This window comes from Salvia hispanica, chromosome 1, assembly GCF_029641045.1.
Source record: "Salvia hispanica isolate PSC_SH4W2 chromosome 1, Shi_PSC_v1, whole genome shotgun sequence".
Taxonomy (NCBI): domain Eukaryota; kingdom Viridiplantae; phylum Streptophyta; class Magnoliopsida; order Lamiales; family Lamiaceae; genus Salvia; species Salvia hispanica.
In genome coordinates this window covers 4,963,838-4,984,920 of record NC_142692.1, presented here as the reverse complement: position 1 = coordinate 4,984,920, position 21,083 = coordinate 4,963,838, and the positions used below count along the sequence as shown (strand labels likewise).

The window sequence follows — 21,083 nt, the reverse complement described above, 5'->3', positions numbered from 1 at the left end:
TGGAGACGGACATGCATCTTCTTCATCAATATCCTTATTATCATGGTTAGTTTCACCACTGAGCTAAGGTTTGTAGAATATAGTATGTATGTATATATATATTTACAGCCAATGGAGTTATCATCTACGACAAATATTTACTTTGGCTACTTGTTTAGGTAAAGTGGGTTCCGTCGCTGTTATAAGATTGAAGGCATGGAATGTTCTAGATTGAACTCATGAAGTGACTTTAGCTGAAGAAGGTAGGCTGTTGATGTATAATTGTTGTCATGTTAGTGCTGGTTTTTATCTTCTTTTTCTTGTTGAATTTGTTATTTTAGAATAAAGTTGTATCTTGGAGAAAATTATTATGTTTATGCATAGCTGAATGGATTTTATTTTTATTCAAGTGCATGATCGTGCAGATACAATCTTTATGTGTTCCTATAGGAAGCATGCTATGTACCTTACTAGCATGATAATTTTTTTCAAACAGATGATTTCCTCTAATAATAGTCAATCAATTGTTCTGTTAGTTCCCAATAGTTTTTTGACAAGCTGCATAATAATTCATTTCGAGTGTTTAGGTTGGTTGGAGTTGATCAATTCTTGTGTGATTAAGCTTTACTGTTTGTTAGGTACTTATTTACTGGATGAAAGTTTATTAAACTATCAATTCAGTCCTTTTTTGGCTTGTAACGTAGTGCACATTAGTTTTTGTTATTTTTCTCTCTTTTTTCCTAAAGGGGACTGGGCAGACACTAGGTCTTTGTTCTAGTTTAATTTGAAACTACAGTAATTAGTTACCATAAAGATTTAATCTTCGTTTGTATGCTTGACATGAAGGTAAGTGGAGGCAAAGGCCAAGTATTCACTTGCTTAATGCTTGTGCTCTATTTCATTCTTCCAATGCGAGTGTTAAGGAATGAAGTTTAGGTGAACAATTTTTACATAGCACCGGGGGACACTTTGTAACTATCGTCAATTAATATAAGGGCAGATCTTCTGCCTTATTAAATAGTACTGGTTATCATGTCTTTAGTCCTTGTTAACAGTACATTCTTCGTAGTTTTGTGGTAGCTGTAATTGGTCACAATGATTGGCACTCAGAAAGCACAATGTAAAAAAAATAGGACATGCCTTGTTGAAGTGAATGTGAGTAATATATTGTCATATGTGTGATGCTTCAAGCAGACTGATTCATTGACTTCAGCTTAGATTTACTCTTCCATATCTGAATTTCTGTTGCTTCAAACATGCTTGCCATTCTTGAACTGTAAAATATAAAATGCCAGTTACAAAATGTGCGATGGCTTGTCATGTTTGAATATTCTTCTGCAACAACCGTACTCACGACTTTTTGTATTTTAACAGTACATGAGCTTGGTGGCTATCGTCCGTCCCAACTCCTCTGGGCCAATGTGTATATTATTGGAGTGAGATTGAGCTCTTACAGTTTGGGACCAGATGATAAGTTGGAGGTACATCATGTCATTTTCATTCCAAGACTATATGGTAAGGATCCAACCACGAATTTCTGGTGTTTGTGCTGCTTTCCCAGACCGTACACTTTCAATAAATGAGTAGATATTGTTATTAGGTTTAGTTTGGAGAAGATAATGTTAATCTTGGTGGCTCCAAATGGTGAATGGGTGTTGAGAGAGGAGAGCCCCCCTCTCCAAAACATGAGCTTATATGGTCAAACTGACAAAAATGTCTTCATATATTTGGAGAACGAAAAGTTGTGATTCATGTTTCTGATCATGATTGGTCAGGATCTGATGAATTCTTGACTGTTGATTTAGGTGATTGATAGGATCTCATCTTATATATCCTTCCCATCCTCCTTGAAAGTTATGGTGATCAGAACCTTCGTTTTGAATCACAGTCGATTAAGTGCATGTATGCAGTTGGAATTATGAGTTAGGGGTAAGCTTAATGCAAGTAAAATTGTCTGAATCACTTGAGATATTTTTTAATGTAATTTGGTGAATTTCTAGTAGCATGTTGTTGTGTGCCCACATGGATATTGATTGATTGAAATTCACTGATGCCAACATTGCTCTCGGTTGCTGCGAAAACGACACTGATATTTGAAGCTGAAATTTAATTATGCTTATGCAAATTGGTATAATTGGGATGATTTGTTGGTGAAATTGTGGATCATGTGTAAAGTAGAGCTTGAAATAAAGAAAGAAGTATATAAAACATAGGATTCTTGAATGTTGAGACATCTTCCCATGTGGGTTTCGTCCAACTATTTATGTGATTGTTAGGACCATTTGTTGTCTTTGTCTGGAATATTAGCATGTAGGTTAGGCAATCTATCTTATTTTGCTAATCTCTTTTACTCTTGTTGCTGGACGAGTTTGTATTTTAAGGCCATTGAGTTCGAACAATCAACGTTGTCTTTTAGATCAAGTCAGTCACAAAGAATATAGTGATCTCGACTGTGGTTGTAGCTATTTGCGTTCGATTCTCATTTTCCTGTAAGCATGGCATACGGATCCTATCATAGCATCGATGGTATAGATGGTGCGTGATTTGATGAATCCAAAATAATGCAAATCAATGGGGAAAATTACGGTTAAAATCATAACTTTTGGTCGACTTTTGATTAATTTTATAACTTAAATAGAATACGCAATTGTCCCAAGAGAAAGTCCAAATATGTGAATTCTTGACTTGTGGTTTGTTGGTTGTGGTGAGTAGCATACTCTAATCTTGATTCGAAGTTGTAAACCTCAAATAGTGAAACCATTGAATTTAAACATCAATTATGAAAATTAAAATTAACTCTAAATTTGATTATAATGATATAGACGATGTTGTTTCAAGTCTACTCAGACAATAACATTTTGAAAATCATGTTTTGTCAATTTAATGACCATCTTTTCAAATCTCAATGTTATTTGAAAAATTTTCAACTTTTTATAGGGAGCAAAATATTTAATTTTCTTTCTATTATGTTGGTACAAAGAAAATAAATATCCGCTTTAAAGTAGACAAATACAAATGGTCCGTACGGAAAACTCGATGTTAAATCACAAAAGTAGCTTTAAAAATTGTGAATAGTTCACTGTTATTGTCTTTAGCTAAGTGTAAGAAAACATTTGGCAATGCCTTAATCCTATCTTCTTCAATCACCATCTTTACAGATTCCAGATAAGAAAAGATTATCAATTATAGCCCACTTACATATAATTTAGTGCCTTTTTTCTTTCAAACCAGTCCTACAAAAAGTTTAGTGTGACTATTTATTTAATATTATAAAATGTGTGAATAAAATTGATTGGGAAAGCAATTGATTGGGAATTCTACACCACTTTTAATGAGTAAAGAGTTGGTGTACTAGTTTTTTTTCCTTTTCTTTTTCTATCCATCTTTTATTTTCTCTTTTTAATGCTTGTTATTCAATATAGATCAACAAATATAACTATCATAACAATAGTGATCTTAGAAATAAATGCGAATTAGAGTTGATTTAAAAATGAATGTAAAGAAATTTTCATATTCTACTAAAGGAAAAGTTCTAACTAATTTAGAATGTCATAACTGATTTTTATTAGATTTGGACTTGATGAGTTACAGTATTTGTACATACGTCATATGTAATTTATTAATTTTATTTCTTACTCAATAGTCACATATGTTGTTACATTTTATAGGTTAAACTTCAAATAAAGCAATGAAAATATTACCCCATCCTTTTTATTTTAATGGCTATTTAATTATAGTTGTACATAGAATATTTCAAAAATTGCCCAACAATTAATAAAACAGTTCTCTAAATAACAAAGACTTCTACAAATGCATGATAAAATATAGTTCTTATTAGTAATATTTATCTACTACACTTTTACTAGTCATTATATTTTTATCGATTGTCATTATTTTCTAGAGAGAAAAAAATAGGCCCACCTCCAACGATCCTTGCTGTAAAATGTACTACTTTTTTTTAATCATGAATTTATATTGGAATAAAAACAAAACCTTATTAAGACAAAAGAGGTACTAAGACGATCGTGATAGTCTGATCGCACCTCGTGTAAGTGAGCTCATATACGATCAGTGTTTACTTAAGCATAAATTTTTACTTAACATTGTATTTATCGAGCTAAATGATTAGTTTCAACATTGTTAACAACCTAATTAAGTACTACGTACTATCATGTATCAACATGGTTAATTAAAAATTAAAAACTGGAAAACTCATTTAGAAGATTAACGTGCTTGATCAAAGAGAGAAACAACAAATATAGTACATAATTTAGAAATATAAATTCACATGGTATTTGAAGGACAGCTAGAGTGTGACCAACCAATCACCTTCGACAATGTGGTCAATTTTTAAAATAATTTATATAATACTTTTACTATACATTCATTAAAATTTTCAACTTAGAGCAAATATCTAGGTGATGGAATATTCTATTAATTAAATACATGGTTAAATAATTAAGATCTTGAATGCTGTTTGGCAACGTAATTAATGGCCACTAATCTCACACATGATGCTAGTCGTAGATGCCGCCGACCAATCATGTAGATTGTGTCTCCCATTTGTTAATTTTAATTTTAATTGTTCTTATAGTAGGAGTATTAATTTGTAGTTTTCTATTCACGAGCGAGTTGAATTAAAATATGGATTCTAATTGGTAAAACTAAAATTTTTGTGTTTAAAATATTGCGATAATACTTGTTTCTACATTATGATCAAGCGTAATTGAAGAAGATTTCTCTTTGAATTTAATGGAAGTACAATTTTTTGATCTGTTATCTAACTTATCTTAATCAAGTCGTTGCTTAATTAATCTATTGTTTAGTATATCAAAGACTTGGAACTTGGTATGAAGGTTGCACAATTAAGTATTAACCTGCTGTTATACTCCTGTACAATTACCTATTTTGGAATAATTATATTTTTGGTCAACTTCTGCCTGATCAACATATGACTTTCTTAAATTAAAATTACTGCACAATTACCAAGAACCATAGGAGAAAATATTGTAGGTTTTCAACTAAAATTTAGGCTGAAAACATGAAGATTCACATGCAATTAGCTAGTGCTGCATAAATTATATCATTATAATTGGGTTTTTTTATAGACAGTGTGAACCATTTGTATGGATCAATTTTTTTTTTTTTTTTGAGTTTAATTTACTTAAAACCAAATTCAGACTCAATATGGAGAATTACTCTCTTGGGCACTTTCATAAGAAATCTAATCATTTGAAAAGTTAAGATTTTGTATGTAATTGTTTGCACTTTGTAATCTATATCATTTGTAATCTATATCATTGTAATTATTACCTCATCGAATCCAAGAACAGTGACTCCTCTATATAAGAAATTTATACTGCAATGGTCCTAATTATAATAAGTACTCCCTATTATGGTAATAACATATAAAAAAAAAATTGGATGCAAGATATGTGTGGGCCCCAAAGAGATCAAGGAGGTTTAGATTGGAGTACATAGTAGAAAATATAGAAATGATGGAGGGAGATAGTGATGGTGAGATCACTTACCACTAGACCAAATAGTGAATAAAAAATAGTAATGAAATAAATGTGAATACATACCTACTACCTATTGCCTATAATATCTTATCGATTCATCACAAGAGAGCCAAAAAGTGTATTTTCTTGTAGCCCATATTATGAATTATGATAGTAATAATATATAGGAATAGGATCGATGATGGTTTTTTGACCTACAAGCATACTTTCTTGAATATGGAAAAGTAAACTAAAATAATTCAAATTACATGTGTTATGCTTGTTTGAATCAAGTAGTAACTTTTTATGGGAAAACTCAATGAAAGAAATAAGTGAAAATCTAAACTTGTGACTTCAAATTACAAACAAATTATCTACGATGTTAGGTTTTTAAAAATTGCCAAGAACCGTGGATCATTAACAGCAGTAGTACTAATTATGTCAATTTATCATTCATTAGAATATTTCTAGAATAAATGCTTAAATACACATAATCACATTAACAAAGTTGAAAAATGGGTAAAGATGAATATAACTTTATTCCAGAGGAATAAAGCGGTTTGCTAAGTATTTAAGTAAAAAGTTAGTAATATTTATAATTATAAAATATACACGTCACAAACAAATGATTAGTGTACTTAATTAATTAATCGCACATAAAATTATTCAAGAATATTATACTCCATATGTTTATGCACAATCATTATGCAATTTGCTGATTTAGATCAGTACATTTGCATCCATATATATGACTTAATCAGCTATGGAATTTGGTTTATATATCAATATATGTAGTTTTTTCGTTGAGATTGCCAGATTGGGAAGGAGATCATAATCAACCACAAAAGTTAATAAAAATTCAAACGGTCACATCATTAATAATTTTAACTAGTGATTAAAAGCAACTTGTCATGGTGATAATGACACTGCGCATAGTAATATCATCTACATCTTTTTTCATAAAATAATAATTATTTGCCCAAAATTAGAAAATGGAAGTTTGATACAGGACCGCAATAGAAGCATGGAAAGAACATCCATAAATAGTAAATTTTGGACTTCAGTTAGCTACATGTTTCTACAAATCTTCCCTTTTTTTAACACATGCATCATATTTTGGGTTGTATGATTATTAAATTTTATAATTCTCTCTTAATTGGAGCAAAGTTCATGCAATTTAAATTAATTTACCCAATTATAGAATCAATGTGATATACTAGTGCACATGCAATACATAATCATATTCATTATTCAAATAAACACTTTGAAGCTATGAACACAACGCATAGAATGTCATTTTTCAATATATAAAGATGTATAAATAAATCAGTAAAAACCATGAAATTAACTCGGTGTTGCAAATGGTGAATTATTCAATCACTAGAGGGAGTGTAGTGTAGTCTATTTTTTGACACCAAAATATTCAAATTTAGGTATATATGACTTTAAATTGAAATTCCATATTACTATATCAACTCACCAAAATGCGCAGCGTATAGTGATATAGAATAATTCCACAACATTAATTGGCTGACAACCCTTCAAACTATTATTCGATTCCTCCAAACCATAACTAGATCATACACATTTATTTCACTTTCAAGAACAAGATCAAAATGTGTGTTAGCTATCCCAAAAATTTCAAAAAATGTAGAAAAAAATAAAAAAAAATTAACTATATAAAAAATAAAAATACTAATACTCGTAGAGCTTAGCTAGCTGCACTCCCACAAGATCGGATCTTCTCCGGCCATCGGCCACGACGAAACATAGTAGCAATACCCGCCTCCTCGACCCGAGGCCGTGCTCAGCGACAGATCCGGCAAGTCGAAAAACGTGTCGTCGTCATGAGCCGACTCTTGCATGCTCTCCGCCGCCAAATCCGTCGACGAGAACGAGCTCACGAGCCGCGGCTCGGCTTCGGCGGGGAATGTCGCCGCCGCCGCCTTGGCCGCCGCCGCCTGGATGTCCTTCGGCGCGGTGGAGGCCGGCCGGGGAAGGAACTGCGCTAGATGAGGGAAATTGAGATACGCCGCCTGCCCCTTGATGGCCAGCGCCGCCACGTCGTGGGCCCGCGCCGCCATCTCCGCCGTCGGGTACGTCCCCAGCCATATCCTCGACTTCTTCCTCGGCTCCCGGATTTCGCACACCCATTTCCCCCAATTCCGCTTCCGCACGCCCCGGTAAGCCGGGTGCTTCTCGCCGGCGGCGGCGGCACCGCCCCTCCGCCGCTTGCTGACCTCGTTGCCGCTCTTTTCGCCTTGAGATGACGGCTTTGTGGTTTCGTTGCTACTACTAGCCTTGTCGAGGCTCTCGTTTGAGCAGGACGAGGATGTGGACGCGGACGCGGACGCGGATGCGGCCGAGGTGGTGGTGGTGGAGAAAAGTTGGTGTTCAACTATATTATCAAAGAAATTTTTGTGTTCCATGCCTTGTGGGCTAAGACTAAGTTGAGAGAATATGTAATTTTGCTACATAAAGTAGGAGACTTTGGGAAAATATAAGATTCTTTCACAAATTCGATTAATTTATACTTCTATAAAGGAGACACACTACACACACTATACCACACACACTACACACGATATTTTAATAGTGATATGATAATTATATTAAATCTAGATTAATTTATGTTAGGCCCATGATATCGTCCTGAAAAATCCATGAAACTAATAATGTGGATTTGGACTTATTAATAATGTGATTAGAAATATAGTGCCGAGCCCCTATGTGTCGATACATATGGTGTTGGTATTAGTTTTGGAAATTAATTAAGAAAGGGACCATGCAAATTTTGTGTATATTTATAAACCATGAATTTGGAATTGGGGGGTAGGGGCCGTCCCTTCAGGTAGGGTTATTTACAAGGATTTCCATTAATTTTGTAGAAATCATTTAAATCTATAACTTGAATGATCGAAGACTATTTTGCTACCCTTGGGCTTCAACATTTATTGTGACGTCCTTCTTCTGTCATTTCATATAAATATTTAAATAATAATACGCCGGCTACAGTAATCAAGAAATCATATAGTAGTAATAACATTTTATCAAACAAACAGTATACTTAGGATAATTTACTTTAATGCCCCTCAAAGTGGAGTACTATCTTATTGTACTACAATTTATTCATTATAATTTATGCAAAATTAACTCACGAAACAAGTGGTTAGTTTAAATTTTTATGATGATAAATTTGACCAATAATATTATTTGCAAAAATCTAAAAATAAGCATAATTACAATCTCCGACTTTGTTTTAAATTGGAGAGACATATAGAACCAGAATCGGACTGATAATTTCAATTTTAGAGCTGAATCTGTGCCACACTAGTTGAACCGAAATCAATATATCAACTCTAGTTGCCCTATTCATATCACCGAATACACTGAATCTTTATGTTGAATATACTAGCGGCGCCATGAAATCAAATTTGACTAAATTAAGATATATGTTGGCACTATATATAGATATTAAATCAAAATCAAACTACTAAGGACTACATAATTGAGGGACAAAATATATTTTCCAATGTTTGCATACAAATATACATCTGGATTTTGTTGCTAGCGATGAAGACAGTGCCGCTAACATCAAGACACATGACCAAACTTATTTCACAGTGTGACAATTTATATGGCTGCAGATTTTGATAATAATTTCTCAACCATGCTATTCTGTGAATTGTTATGTTTTCTATCAAATTAATGAAGCACAGATGGATCTGGAAAAATCGTTTCCATAAATTTTAAAATTAATTTAAGTATGTCACTGAGTCACACATGGGTCACATGCTTGTGGGTCCACAATGCTCGACTAAGTGGGCCCCATCCAACATTTGATGAAAATTAGGCTTTACGATTGTTTATTTTAATTTTGTAAACATATTTTTATCACTTTTTAGTTTTTACCCTAATTTGTTATACGACTAAGATTACGTGGATGTCACTAATTATTTAGTCGACAATATATGAGTGGGCTGGACAACCTTTAAGTAGGGGTCCTGTGAATTCGTTTTTTTCGTTGGTTTCAATTAAAACTAAGTGTAATGGAGTAAGTTTTTTTATTATTTGGTTGGACTATGTATATTCCTCCGTTTCAATTAAGTTGAGTCAAAAATTTTAGGCACAGAATTAAGAAATAATATTAAAAGGTGAAGAGACGAATAAAGTATGAAAGATAAAGATAAAGTAGATGATAGAAACATAAAGTAAGAGTAAGGTAGGTGGTGGAAATATAAAGATAGAGTAAAATAGGTGATGAAAAGATACATAGAGAATAGAGTAGGTGATGGAATAAAATAATGTGATTCCATATTTTGTTTTTTGTCAAAAAATTAAATGACTCAACTTGGTTTGGACTTGGACATCCCAAAATGTAATACGACTCAACTTAGTTGAGATGGATGAAGTACAATTTACTACTAGTATATATGATACTTCAATCTTAGACATCACTTTAGTAGAAGAATGATATGCTACATACCTTATGTGAGCATCACGCTTGTTCAAGGCACGTTTAACGTTGTTTGTTTATTTTATACATCTAAACTGATTCTAATACAATAAAAATTATTATTGATACTTTTAATTTTATTATTTTCACAAAAATCAAAGTTCGATTTGTTCGTTTTCTTTATAATTTCGAATAAATAAATAAAATGACAAATTAAGTTTTAATTTTTATGAAAATTGTAAAATTAAAACTGCCAATAATAATTTTTAATATTTTAAAATCAAACTAAATGCATAAAACATTATAAACAATGCTGAATGTTCCTTAAACGAGTATGGTGCTCACGGATGTTGCTCATATAGGGTAGAACATATCATTCCTCCACTTTAGTAAGCAGTTGAATCATCCATGTCTATAAATTTCTTAATATTTGCCAATTCTCTAAAACCGCAAATTAACTGATGTTTGTAGGATTTAATTTAGATGTTGTTTTCTTTCATGAGCTTTTTTTTTTGGTATTTGTGATTATCATTTACATCCCTTGCTTATTTTTGTTCTTTGTGAGAATATCTTAGCCTGAGGTAGGCTCCCACTAATTTTTATGTTTATTAATTTCAAAATTTATAATATTGTACTCGTATATTTTCTGCTTAGTCCGACGAGCTGGCGAGCATGTTTACCACATATATAACATAATTAAGATTGATTAGATATATATCATGTGATCAACGTATTATTAAAATGTACTCTTACTATATGACGATTTTATTATGTATTTTAAGAGTCAAATTGGACTTCTAATTTGGCCGGGCAGTTTTGAAAAGACATCAATTTTATTACATAATAAATTATTTATTATTTGACTCTGGACACACACATATAGATATATTATGTATATAGTCCTAATTGAGGCAATATTAAAGTGGAATGAACATGCATATCCTTGATCATGCACTATTTCATGAGTTTGTAAATTTGTCATCTCTTGCCTACTTGCCTAACAATCTTCCAAAAACCCCATTTCATCTTCATATGATCATATCCCAAAAGATGCTAGTATAAGAAAACTAGAAAAAGAGGCACACTTCACGTGGGCCCTAATTAATTTTTAATTATGACTGGCAACCCTAATTAGAAATAGTGACCTCAATATATACATTTAATTATTTCAAAGTTATGCCTTACAAAAAAAAAAAACATAATCTTTGAAGAGAGAAAATCATAAGTTGGGATAAATTGAGGTAATACGTTACAGAGAAAATCATAAGTTAGATGAGAAAATTAAGAAATACTACTATGAAAGTAGAAGCGTAAAATAGCAAACCATTTAGTTGAGTCAATGAATTGTTACTTATTAAGATCATTAAGAAGGTAAAATGGGGCTGAGAAACTCTTTGTTGTCTATTTTTGCTGCTTATTAATGTTTCGGAGATTATTTTGCTAAAGCTCATGTAATATAATGACATTACATAGGGAACTTAAATTTGATGGACATATGAAAAGTATTGCTCATATATAATATAGTACATGCATTGTTTAAAAAAAGCAAAGACAAAGACCATCTATATATGTATTAATACTATTAATTGCTATGGGACCTAAGCTGCTGGAATTATGGAGTTGATATCCCCTGCATTGCGGGAGTAGGAGTAAGTCGCTCTAACACTTATTTTTCGTTCAAATATAAACCATTTAATTATTGTGGTTGTGCATTTTCGTATAATACAATGCAATATTTACTGTCAAACATACCATACACAAGACATACCAAATAAGGAGAAGGTATCAGAAGAAAAGATATGTAATTCATAGGAAAGTATATACCTCTAGGAATAGAGTTATTCTCTACCTAATTTATATTACAATATCCCTATATTAGGGGGGAGAATTCGACCTATCAAGATATATACAGAAACACATTGAATCTTATTTCTATTTTCAATATGGTATTAGTGTGGGTCATTGACCTTGGGCCAAAATTAACTGACCCTACAGTATATCTGGGCTTTAAATTTGAGCCAGAGGTCTGACAAAACAGAAAAAAAGTCCAACCCTCCAAGGTTCATTTGAAGGATGTGAGGGAGGATATTGGCAAGTGAAAACAAATAAAAACTAAAAACAATATCTCACATCGGTGCAAAAATAAAAACTGAAACCACTATATAAATCTAAAGGATCATTCCATTCCATCTATTACCAATTGATTTCAGGATGTAACCTGCATAAATATACAAGCACTCAGCTAGAGAATTTTTCTCAATATGGCAATTAAGGTTTAGTAAGCCCTTTGCATCATTGCATGCAGTTCAGTCCACCCTCCTTTCATCTCAAATTAATAAACCTTAAAAAAAAAAGGAGTATTTTCTATAAGATATGACATAAATTTTGTTAAGATGGTTCATATCATCCTTCTAATGGTAACTCGAATTTTCGTTATTAGTTAAAGGAGAAATGTCTGCATTTTATTATTAGTAAAAAAAGGAAAAAAATTTATGTTAAACTCTCTAAAATTCTGTCCCACATCGACTTGGTGAAGATCCAATCTAATTTATAAGTATGGATAACCCTCCCCCTTATGAGACCTTTTAAGGGGTGAGTGACCCATTTCTAATATGGTATCAGAGCGGGGCCCAAATCGATGATGGTTATCTCTTTATCTCTTATCTACTTCACGAGTGGTAAACCGATGTCCTTTCCGGCCCACATCGATGATGGTTCTCTTATCTCTTGCATTGCCTACCCACGTGATGGAAGACCGATGTCCTTTTCGGCCCACACGTGAGGGGGCATGTTAAACTCTCTAAAATTTTATCTCACATCGACTTGTGAAGATTCATTCTAATCTATATAAGTGTGGATAACTCTCCCTCTTGTGAAGCCTTTTAAAGGGTGAGTGACCTATTTCTAATAATTTACATACAAATTTATCAATAGTAGCCACATTATGATAATATCCAGTCGCGACCTTTTTTTAAATGGAAAACCATACACGATTTATAGACGATGAATAACAACTATCATAATTCGTCAAAGTAAGATTCAAATGATACTATTATCGTTTAGTGTTTCTCGTTTTTATACACGCGAGTGACTAATGAAGTTTAATTCTAAACCCACCTCCCCACTTTAAAATTTAAATAAACCTCCAAATCATTAAGATAGAGTTTGTTGGAAAATAGACATCACCAATTTATGTAATACAACTGATTTAATACGCGTAGCTAATTTATCGATTGTGAAAGTTTTGGAAATTAATGTTTGTCGACATATATATGAGTATAACTCCAATCACGAGGCAAAATTTATGAACCACACATCAAATGCTTACGATTCTCCAACATTCATAATTAGCTTGATTATAACATGCCAGATAATATTTGCAAATATGTGGTGTTGAATTTATATTATTATTTTTATTATTAAGTATAGGAAGTGTTATGTGATGTAAGAAGATATTTATTTTCTAAGTGGGATCGATGCACAGGAAATAAGAGCCACTAAGTTCATCAACGCTCCTTAGTTATATATAGGAGTATTACTCAATGCTATTTTCATTTTATAATTGCATTAAAAATTCATTTTAAATTTGTGTATTTTCGTATTATAAATACATATTATATTTTTGATAAAAATGTGTATATTTTTTTTTAAAAAAAATGCATGCGTTGGACATAATCTCAAACGGAACTATAAAACGAATTTTTTATTCTGAAGTTTATTTGCATAAAATATCCCTTTAAACATTTTATCTAATTTTTTGTTAACCTTTAAGTAAACTATTTAATAAATTTAGTTTTCATTTCCTCTTTATAAACTTTAATAAACTTTAAGTAAACTATCTAATTTTTTGTTAAACTTTAAGTAAACTATTTAATAAACTTTAAGTAAAATACATAATAAATCAGTTTTCATATTTAATTGGAAAGTTGCAAGTTTTAATTGGTGGCGACTATGAATTTTTTTCTTCTGAATTCTGATAAGGAGTTGGATTAATTTCATTTGTATTTATAAATTTTAATGTTAAAAGTAATTTATAAGTGTCTATCAACATAAATCGGCTATAATGCTAGCCTAGGATATAAGTAAGAACATGATAAAACCTAATGACAATCAAGTAATTTGGTCAAAGCTGTGTATGAACATTTATAAGTTGTTCTATTAATACAATGTCCCTTCTTTCTTTAGCATCATCAAATTAATTTAGTTCAGGATGGAATCATTAATTTGGATGTATTAAACGAAGTGATTAACCAGATACTTATATATAATTAAGAAAAAAGTATGCATTTAGTATAAAGTGGAGTTGTTGAAACAATTAGAGCCGCATACGTTCGAATAAACCGAACATTCTTCAATATAATTAAACAATTAAACTTCTTCTATAATATTGTTGAGAATGTAATGACGAATGGCTCTCTCTCATAAATTTATACTAATATGTTAGGATAAGAATCATTGTTTGCTTATCAAATATGCATGAATTTTCAATTATTCTTTTCAATTATCTACTAACAATAGTTCAAATTAATAAGAGCCTTTGATAATTGTTATTCATCCATTGAAGGAATCTCTTCTTCTTGTAACTCCTAAGTCCTAACCCAAAATTGTTCAATGAGCTTCATTACTTTTGTAGATGAAAAGATCGGTGCATTTTCTCTTAACTTAAAAATGATGAAATGAAATATTTCACTTGATTATGAATATTACTTTTTTTCTTGCAAAAAAGGACATGAAATGAAATTGCATGAAATGTGGTAAAACTAAAACTCGGCGCCTACCATCACATGTATTGCAAGTTGCAAGAAATGGAATTGCAAAATATATAGCAATATAACAAGAGACTAATAATGATTTAAGATTTAATGAACCAATTAGTTGATTTGAGCAAATTTTAATAATGTGACATGAAAAATGCACATACGTTTTTCTAGAGAAACATGAAAAACGATATTGATATATTGATAAGAGAAGTGACATGAACTAGTCGAGCATACAAATGAAGAAAATGATGTAGTTGAAGTATATAGGTATTGAATGCAACCAACACCATTTTTTGGGGGGAGGTTGAGATTTTTAATACAAGAGTTATTGAGATGTTTTCTTAAAACTAAGTGGCACACGTGGCACAACGTGCGATGATCTAGTCGCAGATGACGTGTCTCATTTTTAATGGACAAATTATAACGGGCTTGAAAGAGACCCAGTAAATTTTTTAAAGTACTCCGTTAAAGCTAAGGAAATAAAAGGCTTCTCGTTCAATTAATAGATTGAGTTTCGAATCACATTTGGCTTTGAGGAGAGTGTGTTGAGTCAATTTTATTTTTTTCTGAAAATAACATACTAGTATTTTAAATATATTGTATCGATTATGTTGTGAATTTTGTTCAAATTAAATTATCTTCACTTGGGACTTTATATATACCTACTGCAAGTAAAATAGTACTACTGTACTACATATCTTAATTTTGTCCCACTTATAAAATGACAAAAATGGCTAACACTGTTGCTGAAATGACCGAGTTTTTTTTATTACTCATAACCATTCTTTCATTATATATATTATTTTCATTTGATACAATATATAAATATCTAACTTTTAATTGGAGTGAAAAAACATGTTGGTTTGTAAGGTTTTGTTCTATTTTGAGGAATTTCATTAGAATATTGTTTTTAATGAACATGAAGGAGTTGAGGACTGAAAATGGTCGATCAGAAATAATATTACTCCAAGCAACCTTAAAAAAGCACTAATTAAAACTAAAAAAATAAGTTAATGAATTTTAGTTGTTGGCCTTACAATATTGTTTATTTCGTTTATTGATTTTAACTATAACCAATAAATTCTTATGTTCGATAATAATGATACCACTATTTACGAACTTGTATCTCATAGATTTAATCTCATTATTAAAATTGTACTACAAAGTTATGCTTCTATAAAAAGCCAAGAGTTGGGCCTTTTTCTGTCATCTCATGATTAAAATGGCGACTTAGGAAAAAAAAATAGTAAATTTGTTACCATTATATACTATGGGCCCAAACAAAAGTAGCTCAATTGCTATTTTTATAACATCTAGAATTGCATATTGGCAAACAAAAGCTTTTGCACTGATCTGTCCATTTATATAAATATTCTCCCACAGTCTAAAAAAAATGAGACAAAATTATAAATAGCATGAATTTTAATTTAAAATATAATTGGTAAAGTAAGAAAGAGAGAGGACAAATATAGTGGAAGTAGTATTAGTGGATTGTGAGGTGCACATTTTGAATTATGTGTATAATTAGTATTGGTTTTAAATTTTTTATTTTTAGAATTAGTCTAATTTTGATGGACTGTCCAAAATATTAAAACTTGTCTATTTTTTTTTTGAAGGAAGGGAGTATTAATTTTTTATAATCAAATTCACAACAAATATTCCATAATACACTAAGTTGACTACTCTTAGTGGGTGGCATGTGAAAACTTATCTCATAATAATTTCAACCATAACATGATAAAACATCATACGTTACATAACGGAAATTTCATGGTGGTATTTATTTATTTTTGTTTTCTTTGTTTCTGTTACTGAAAATGTTAATTCGCTATAATACCAAGAGTTGACAATTTGGTGAATTTTGTCTTGAGATTGCATTCATAAAAATGTTATGACATATTGAATGACATATTCAATGGTTCATTAAGAAATGAATTGGTGAGGTCAGATATACTCCCTTCGTTTCATTTCATAATAGTAAAGTCATTTATTTTTAGTATAAAAATTTAAAAAAATTATGTTAAGTGGGTTAAGTAAAGAAAGAATAAAGTAGAAAATAAAAAGGATAGAGAGATAAAGAGATAATAAAGTAAGAGAAAAGAAATATGTTGACTTTTACTAAAAAAGAAAAATGACTCTACGACTATAAAACGTACAAAAATGACAAAATGACTTAATTAATATAGAGCAAAGGAGTAATAAAGAAGGTTGTAAACGGCATCAAGAAGACATGAGCAGTGAATTTTGCCTTAGAAACTAGTACATTCATACGAATACATGATGACATATTCAGTGAATTATTTGAAAAATAGACTCATAACTGTAGCACAGTAGAACTGGTTTTTCAAAGATAGAATGTACTCCTTTCGTCCTTTGTTAACTGTTCACTTTTGCCATTTTAGTCTTCCCCATTAATTTTTCATTTTCACCTTTTACCATAAATGATAATAGATCTCACATCCCTGATCCCACTAACTTATTCTACTCACATTTTATTATATATATTACATTTTTTAAAACTTGTACAAAAAAAAATAGACAACTATTGGGAGATGAAGGGAGTAATAAAGTTTTCTAATGGACCGTTGATGAAATCGGACGACCACACTCCATATATAAGAATCTGAATAATTTAAATCTATTACTCCATATATCAATATGGAAAAGAGTGTTTGATAGTAGTACTAATTTTCTATCAACTGAACTAAGACAATAGCATTAATTACTGGTGACTTATGGCAAAAAGAAATTATTAGTGCCGACTAATAAAAAACACGCTCCAAGAGCATCATCTTCTCATCTCTAGTAGTATAATTTTTATTTTAATATATAAATATTTATTACTCCTTTAATATTGCTTTTTTAATTATCCATTTACTGATTCAAAATGGTAAAGTGCTCAGATGCACATAAAGCCCATTACTAAAACAGACATTTCTTTTCTTCAAAGATTTATGTCGTCAAGTTGCATGGTAGGGGGGATATGTAAAGTTTAGTAATTAATTTAGCTATGAAAAAAATCCTAATTTGAGGGTTATAGGATATAAATTAATAATTTTTTATTAATAATTTTTAAGTACTAATGTAAAATGCTAATTTCAAAGTCCATGAGTGGAGCTACTCTAGATTTTCTTAAAGCTCATGAATGGGCTTATAGTCCAAGCATACACATTGGGCTTTTGTATTAAACTATATTTAAGTTCTTCCGAAAGTTTTGATATTTTTTTCACTTTTAAAAATGAATTTTGACATAATAATGAATGGAATTAATTATAGTTTGAATCACAATTTTCACTATAAGCGCAAGCTTGAGCTCAAGCGTAATATTTTCCCGTGCAAAATAAATTTTGACATTTTAAACATTATTACAATTAAATTCCAATGTGCCACATAAGATTTTTTATGTAGCGCGACTATATAATCTAATATATACTCCCTTCATCCATAAATAGGAGTTTCATTTCTTTCTGGCATGAGTTTTAAGAAAAGTTATAAAAAATGGGTGGAAGAAAGTTAGTGGAATGTAGATCTCACTTGCATATGGAGTATTAGTTTTAAATGATATGTGAGTGAAATAAGTTGGTGGAATACGAGGCTTCTTTACCATTTATAGTAATAATGAACCGGGATTCTTGTGCGTGGTCGGACCAAAATGGAAAAATTAGAATCATATTCGCGGATAGAGGGAGTACTAACTATGACAACATTAAAGACCAAAGCCGACACCAACAACACAAAGCAACCCCGATGAAACACAAATTTCACTCTAAGCTCAAGCTAACATTTCCATGTGCAAAATAAAATTTGACCTTGTAAAGATTTTCACAATTAGATTTCGGTGTGCCACGTAAAATTTTTTATGTCGTGTGACAATATAACCTAAGATGTATAGCTGGAAACATTAAAGACGAAAGCCGATAACAGCAACACAACACAACCCAACCCCAACGAACAAAATTTTCACTCTAAGCTCAAGCTTGAGCTCGAGCTAACATTTCCCTATGCAAATTAATTCCGATGTGCCACGTAAGTTTATTATGCCGCGCGACTCTATAACCTAAGATGTAACGATGAAAACATTAAAGACCGAAACCGACAGCAGTAGTACAACAAAACCCTAATGAAACACAATTTTCACTCTAAGCAGCTAACATTTTCCTGTGTAACATAAATTTTGACCTTTTAAACATTTCCACTTAATGTGACACGTAACATTTTTCATATCGCGAGACAAATATAACCTAAGATGTAACGATAAAAACAATAAAGACCAAAGCTGACAACAACATCGCAACACAATCCCAACGAAGTCATAACACATAAAACGACGATAAAACAAAGCTACTTGGACAACCGCCGCATCAACACCAACAAAACAACATTTTTCATGCCGCGAGACTATATAACCTAAGATGTCACGATGAAAGCATTAAAAGCCAACACGACAACAACACAACACATTCCCAACTAACTCAAACGAAAATAAAACAAAACTACCACTACCAGGACAACCGCCGCATCAACACTACCAACAAAATAACATTATTCATGTCTCGAGACTATATAACCTAAGATGTCACGATGAAAGCATTATAAACCGAACTCGACAGCAACAGTAAACACAACCCACGAAGCCATAAACGACAATAAAACAAAGCTACCAGGACAACCGCAACATCAACAGTTCAACACCACTAACAAAACCCCAACATAAGCAATAATCCACAACAAGAGGGAAAAAAACACACAAGACCAATGAAAACTGGGCAGTCAACTCCAGAAGATAGCACAATCTCATGTGGTCATATTTTAGATCGAGTAAATATCACTTTAATAATTAAAGTGTATTCATTATTTAAAAATTGTTCCTGACTCCATTTTTTGTTCCATGAATTTTAATTTATGTAATCTTCAGTTATAACTGCCTAAAAATGCATTCACACTACACGAACGTTCCCTAAAAAATAAATAAAATAAAAAACTATAATCTCAACGTTACAATTTTCACTATATTTCTGTGTTCTTTTTATCTATAATAAAAGAAAAAATCCTTTCACCACTCACTATACTTGCAGCCAACAAGGATTTGAAATGTAAAGTTAGAAAAATAGGAGCAATTAAGAATACGATTCAATAAATCCAACAAAGCAACATTTCATATATACTATTAGTATTTGTTTAATCAAACACCAAAAATGCAAAAATTTCAAACATAGGAACCATCGAATTTAATACAAAATCTCCCTATCATAATTACCCCAACAATATTTAATTCACAAAAAATGGTTCCAACCATCTATAAATTAGCCCCCCCACACCCCCATTCTTTCCATACTCATCTTGTCAACAAAATTAGAAAATTTCTCACTTTTCTCCCATTCACCAAAACAAGCTGCCATGAAAGATCTCAACCCCAACGCCAGACCATTTCTGCCATGTCATCTAAGAACTGATGATAGATCTTTGTTTATGACTTTCTCTAGTGGCCCACTTGTCACCAACCAAGAAATAGCCAACTTTTTCACGAGGTAGATTTAAATTAATTTTTTTGATGATTTTTGTATATGTATCTTATAATTTATTTTTTATTTGGATTTGTGACAGTTTGTACGGGCGATGTGTACAGTACGTATACATCAACAAGAAGTATAACAAACACTTTCAAAGGTTTGGAAAAATAATTTTCACAACTGAAGTACTACCAAAAATGATAATGGGAGATCGACAATGTGTGAAAGCGATTGTGAATAGTAAGACTGTTTTGTTGAAGAAATATATTCCCCGCTGCGAACGACATCCTAATTGGAGTATGTGAAAGGAGAGCTTTGTATTGCATCGGAATAACTAGCTCTTATCTTTGTATTTGAGCTTCTCTATTAAGAAATCTTACTTATGCATTTGCTTCTAAAAATAAAATTAGATGTGTGCTGTTTTTGGTTGCTTTGGAATTGAAGATTCGATGACTTTGTAATGGTGACGCCAGTTTTAGTGCAATGAAGTATTTTTATTGAGCTTTTCAATTGAATTTCTTGCTTATATGAATGGATCTAAAAATTAACACCATTGTCTTGCTAATATAAAAAAAAGAAAAAAGAAAAAAGAAAAAAGAAAAGATAAGATTCATCCCAATCTTCGATGCTTTGTTAACTTTCAAGTTCGAATTTCCGGCCAACTTAAACTGATGTGACTGTGAGGAACAAATATTAAATAAAATTTTATGCTTTCAAATAACCGACGATGCTTTTATAAATGTAGAAAAAACTCATGAAATTTTAGGGTATCTTAAAGTGGCATATCTTCACTCTTCAAGAAGCTTTGGATTATATTCAATGATATGCCGATGAATAATTTGAAATGTTTTTGACAAACATTGTTGAAAAACTAGTG

At 31.3% G+C, this 21,083-nt stretch overlaps 1 protein-coding gene and 1 long non-coding RNA gene across 2 annotated transcripts; one reads left to right on the top strand and one right to left on the bottom strand.

The window, feature by feature from the left end:
• Positions 1–7,006: 7,006 nt before the first annotated feature.
• Positions 7,007–8,103, bottom strand: LOC125219853 (ethylene-responsive transcription factor ERF039). The gene has a single exon (XM_048121938.2). The coding sequence runs from the start codon at positions 7,907–7,909 to the stop codon at positions 7,196–7,198; it is 714 nt and encodes a 237-aa protein (XP_047977895.2). The 5' UTR covers positions 7,910–8,103; the 3' UTR covers positions 7,007–7,195.
• An 11,946-nt stretch (positions 8,104–20,049) lies between these two features.
• On the top strand, positions 20,050–20,634 carry LOC148933139 (uncharacterized). The gene is made up of 2 exons (XR_016135643.1): positions 20,050–20,224; positions 20,301–20,634. It is a non-coding gene; the product is annotated as an uncharacterized LOC148933139 (long non-coding RNA).
• Positions 20,635–21,083: the final 449 nt, after the last annotated feature.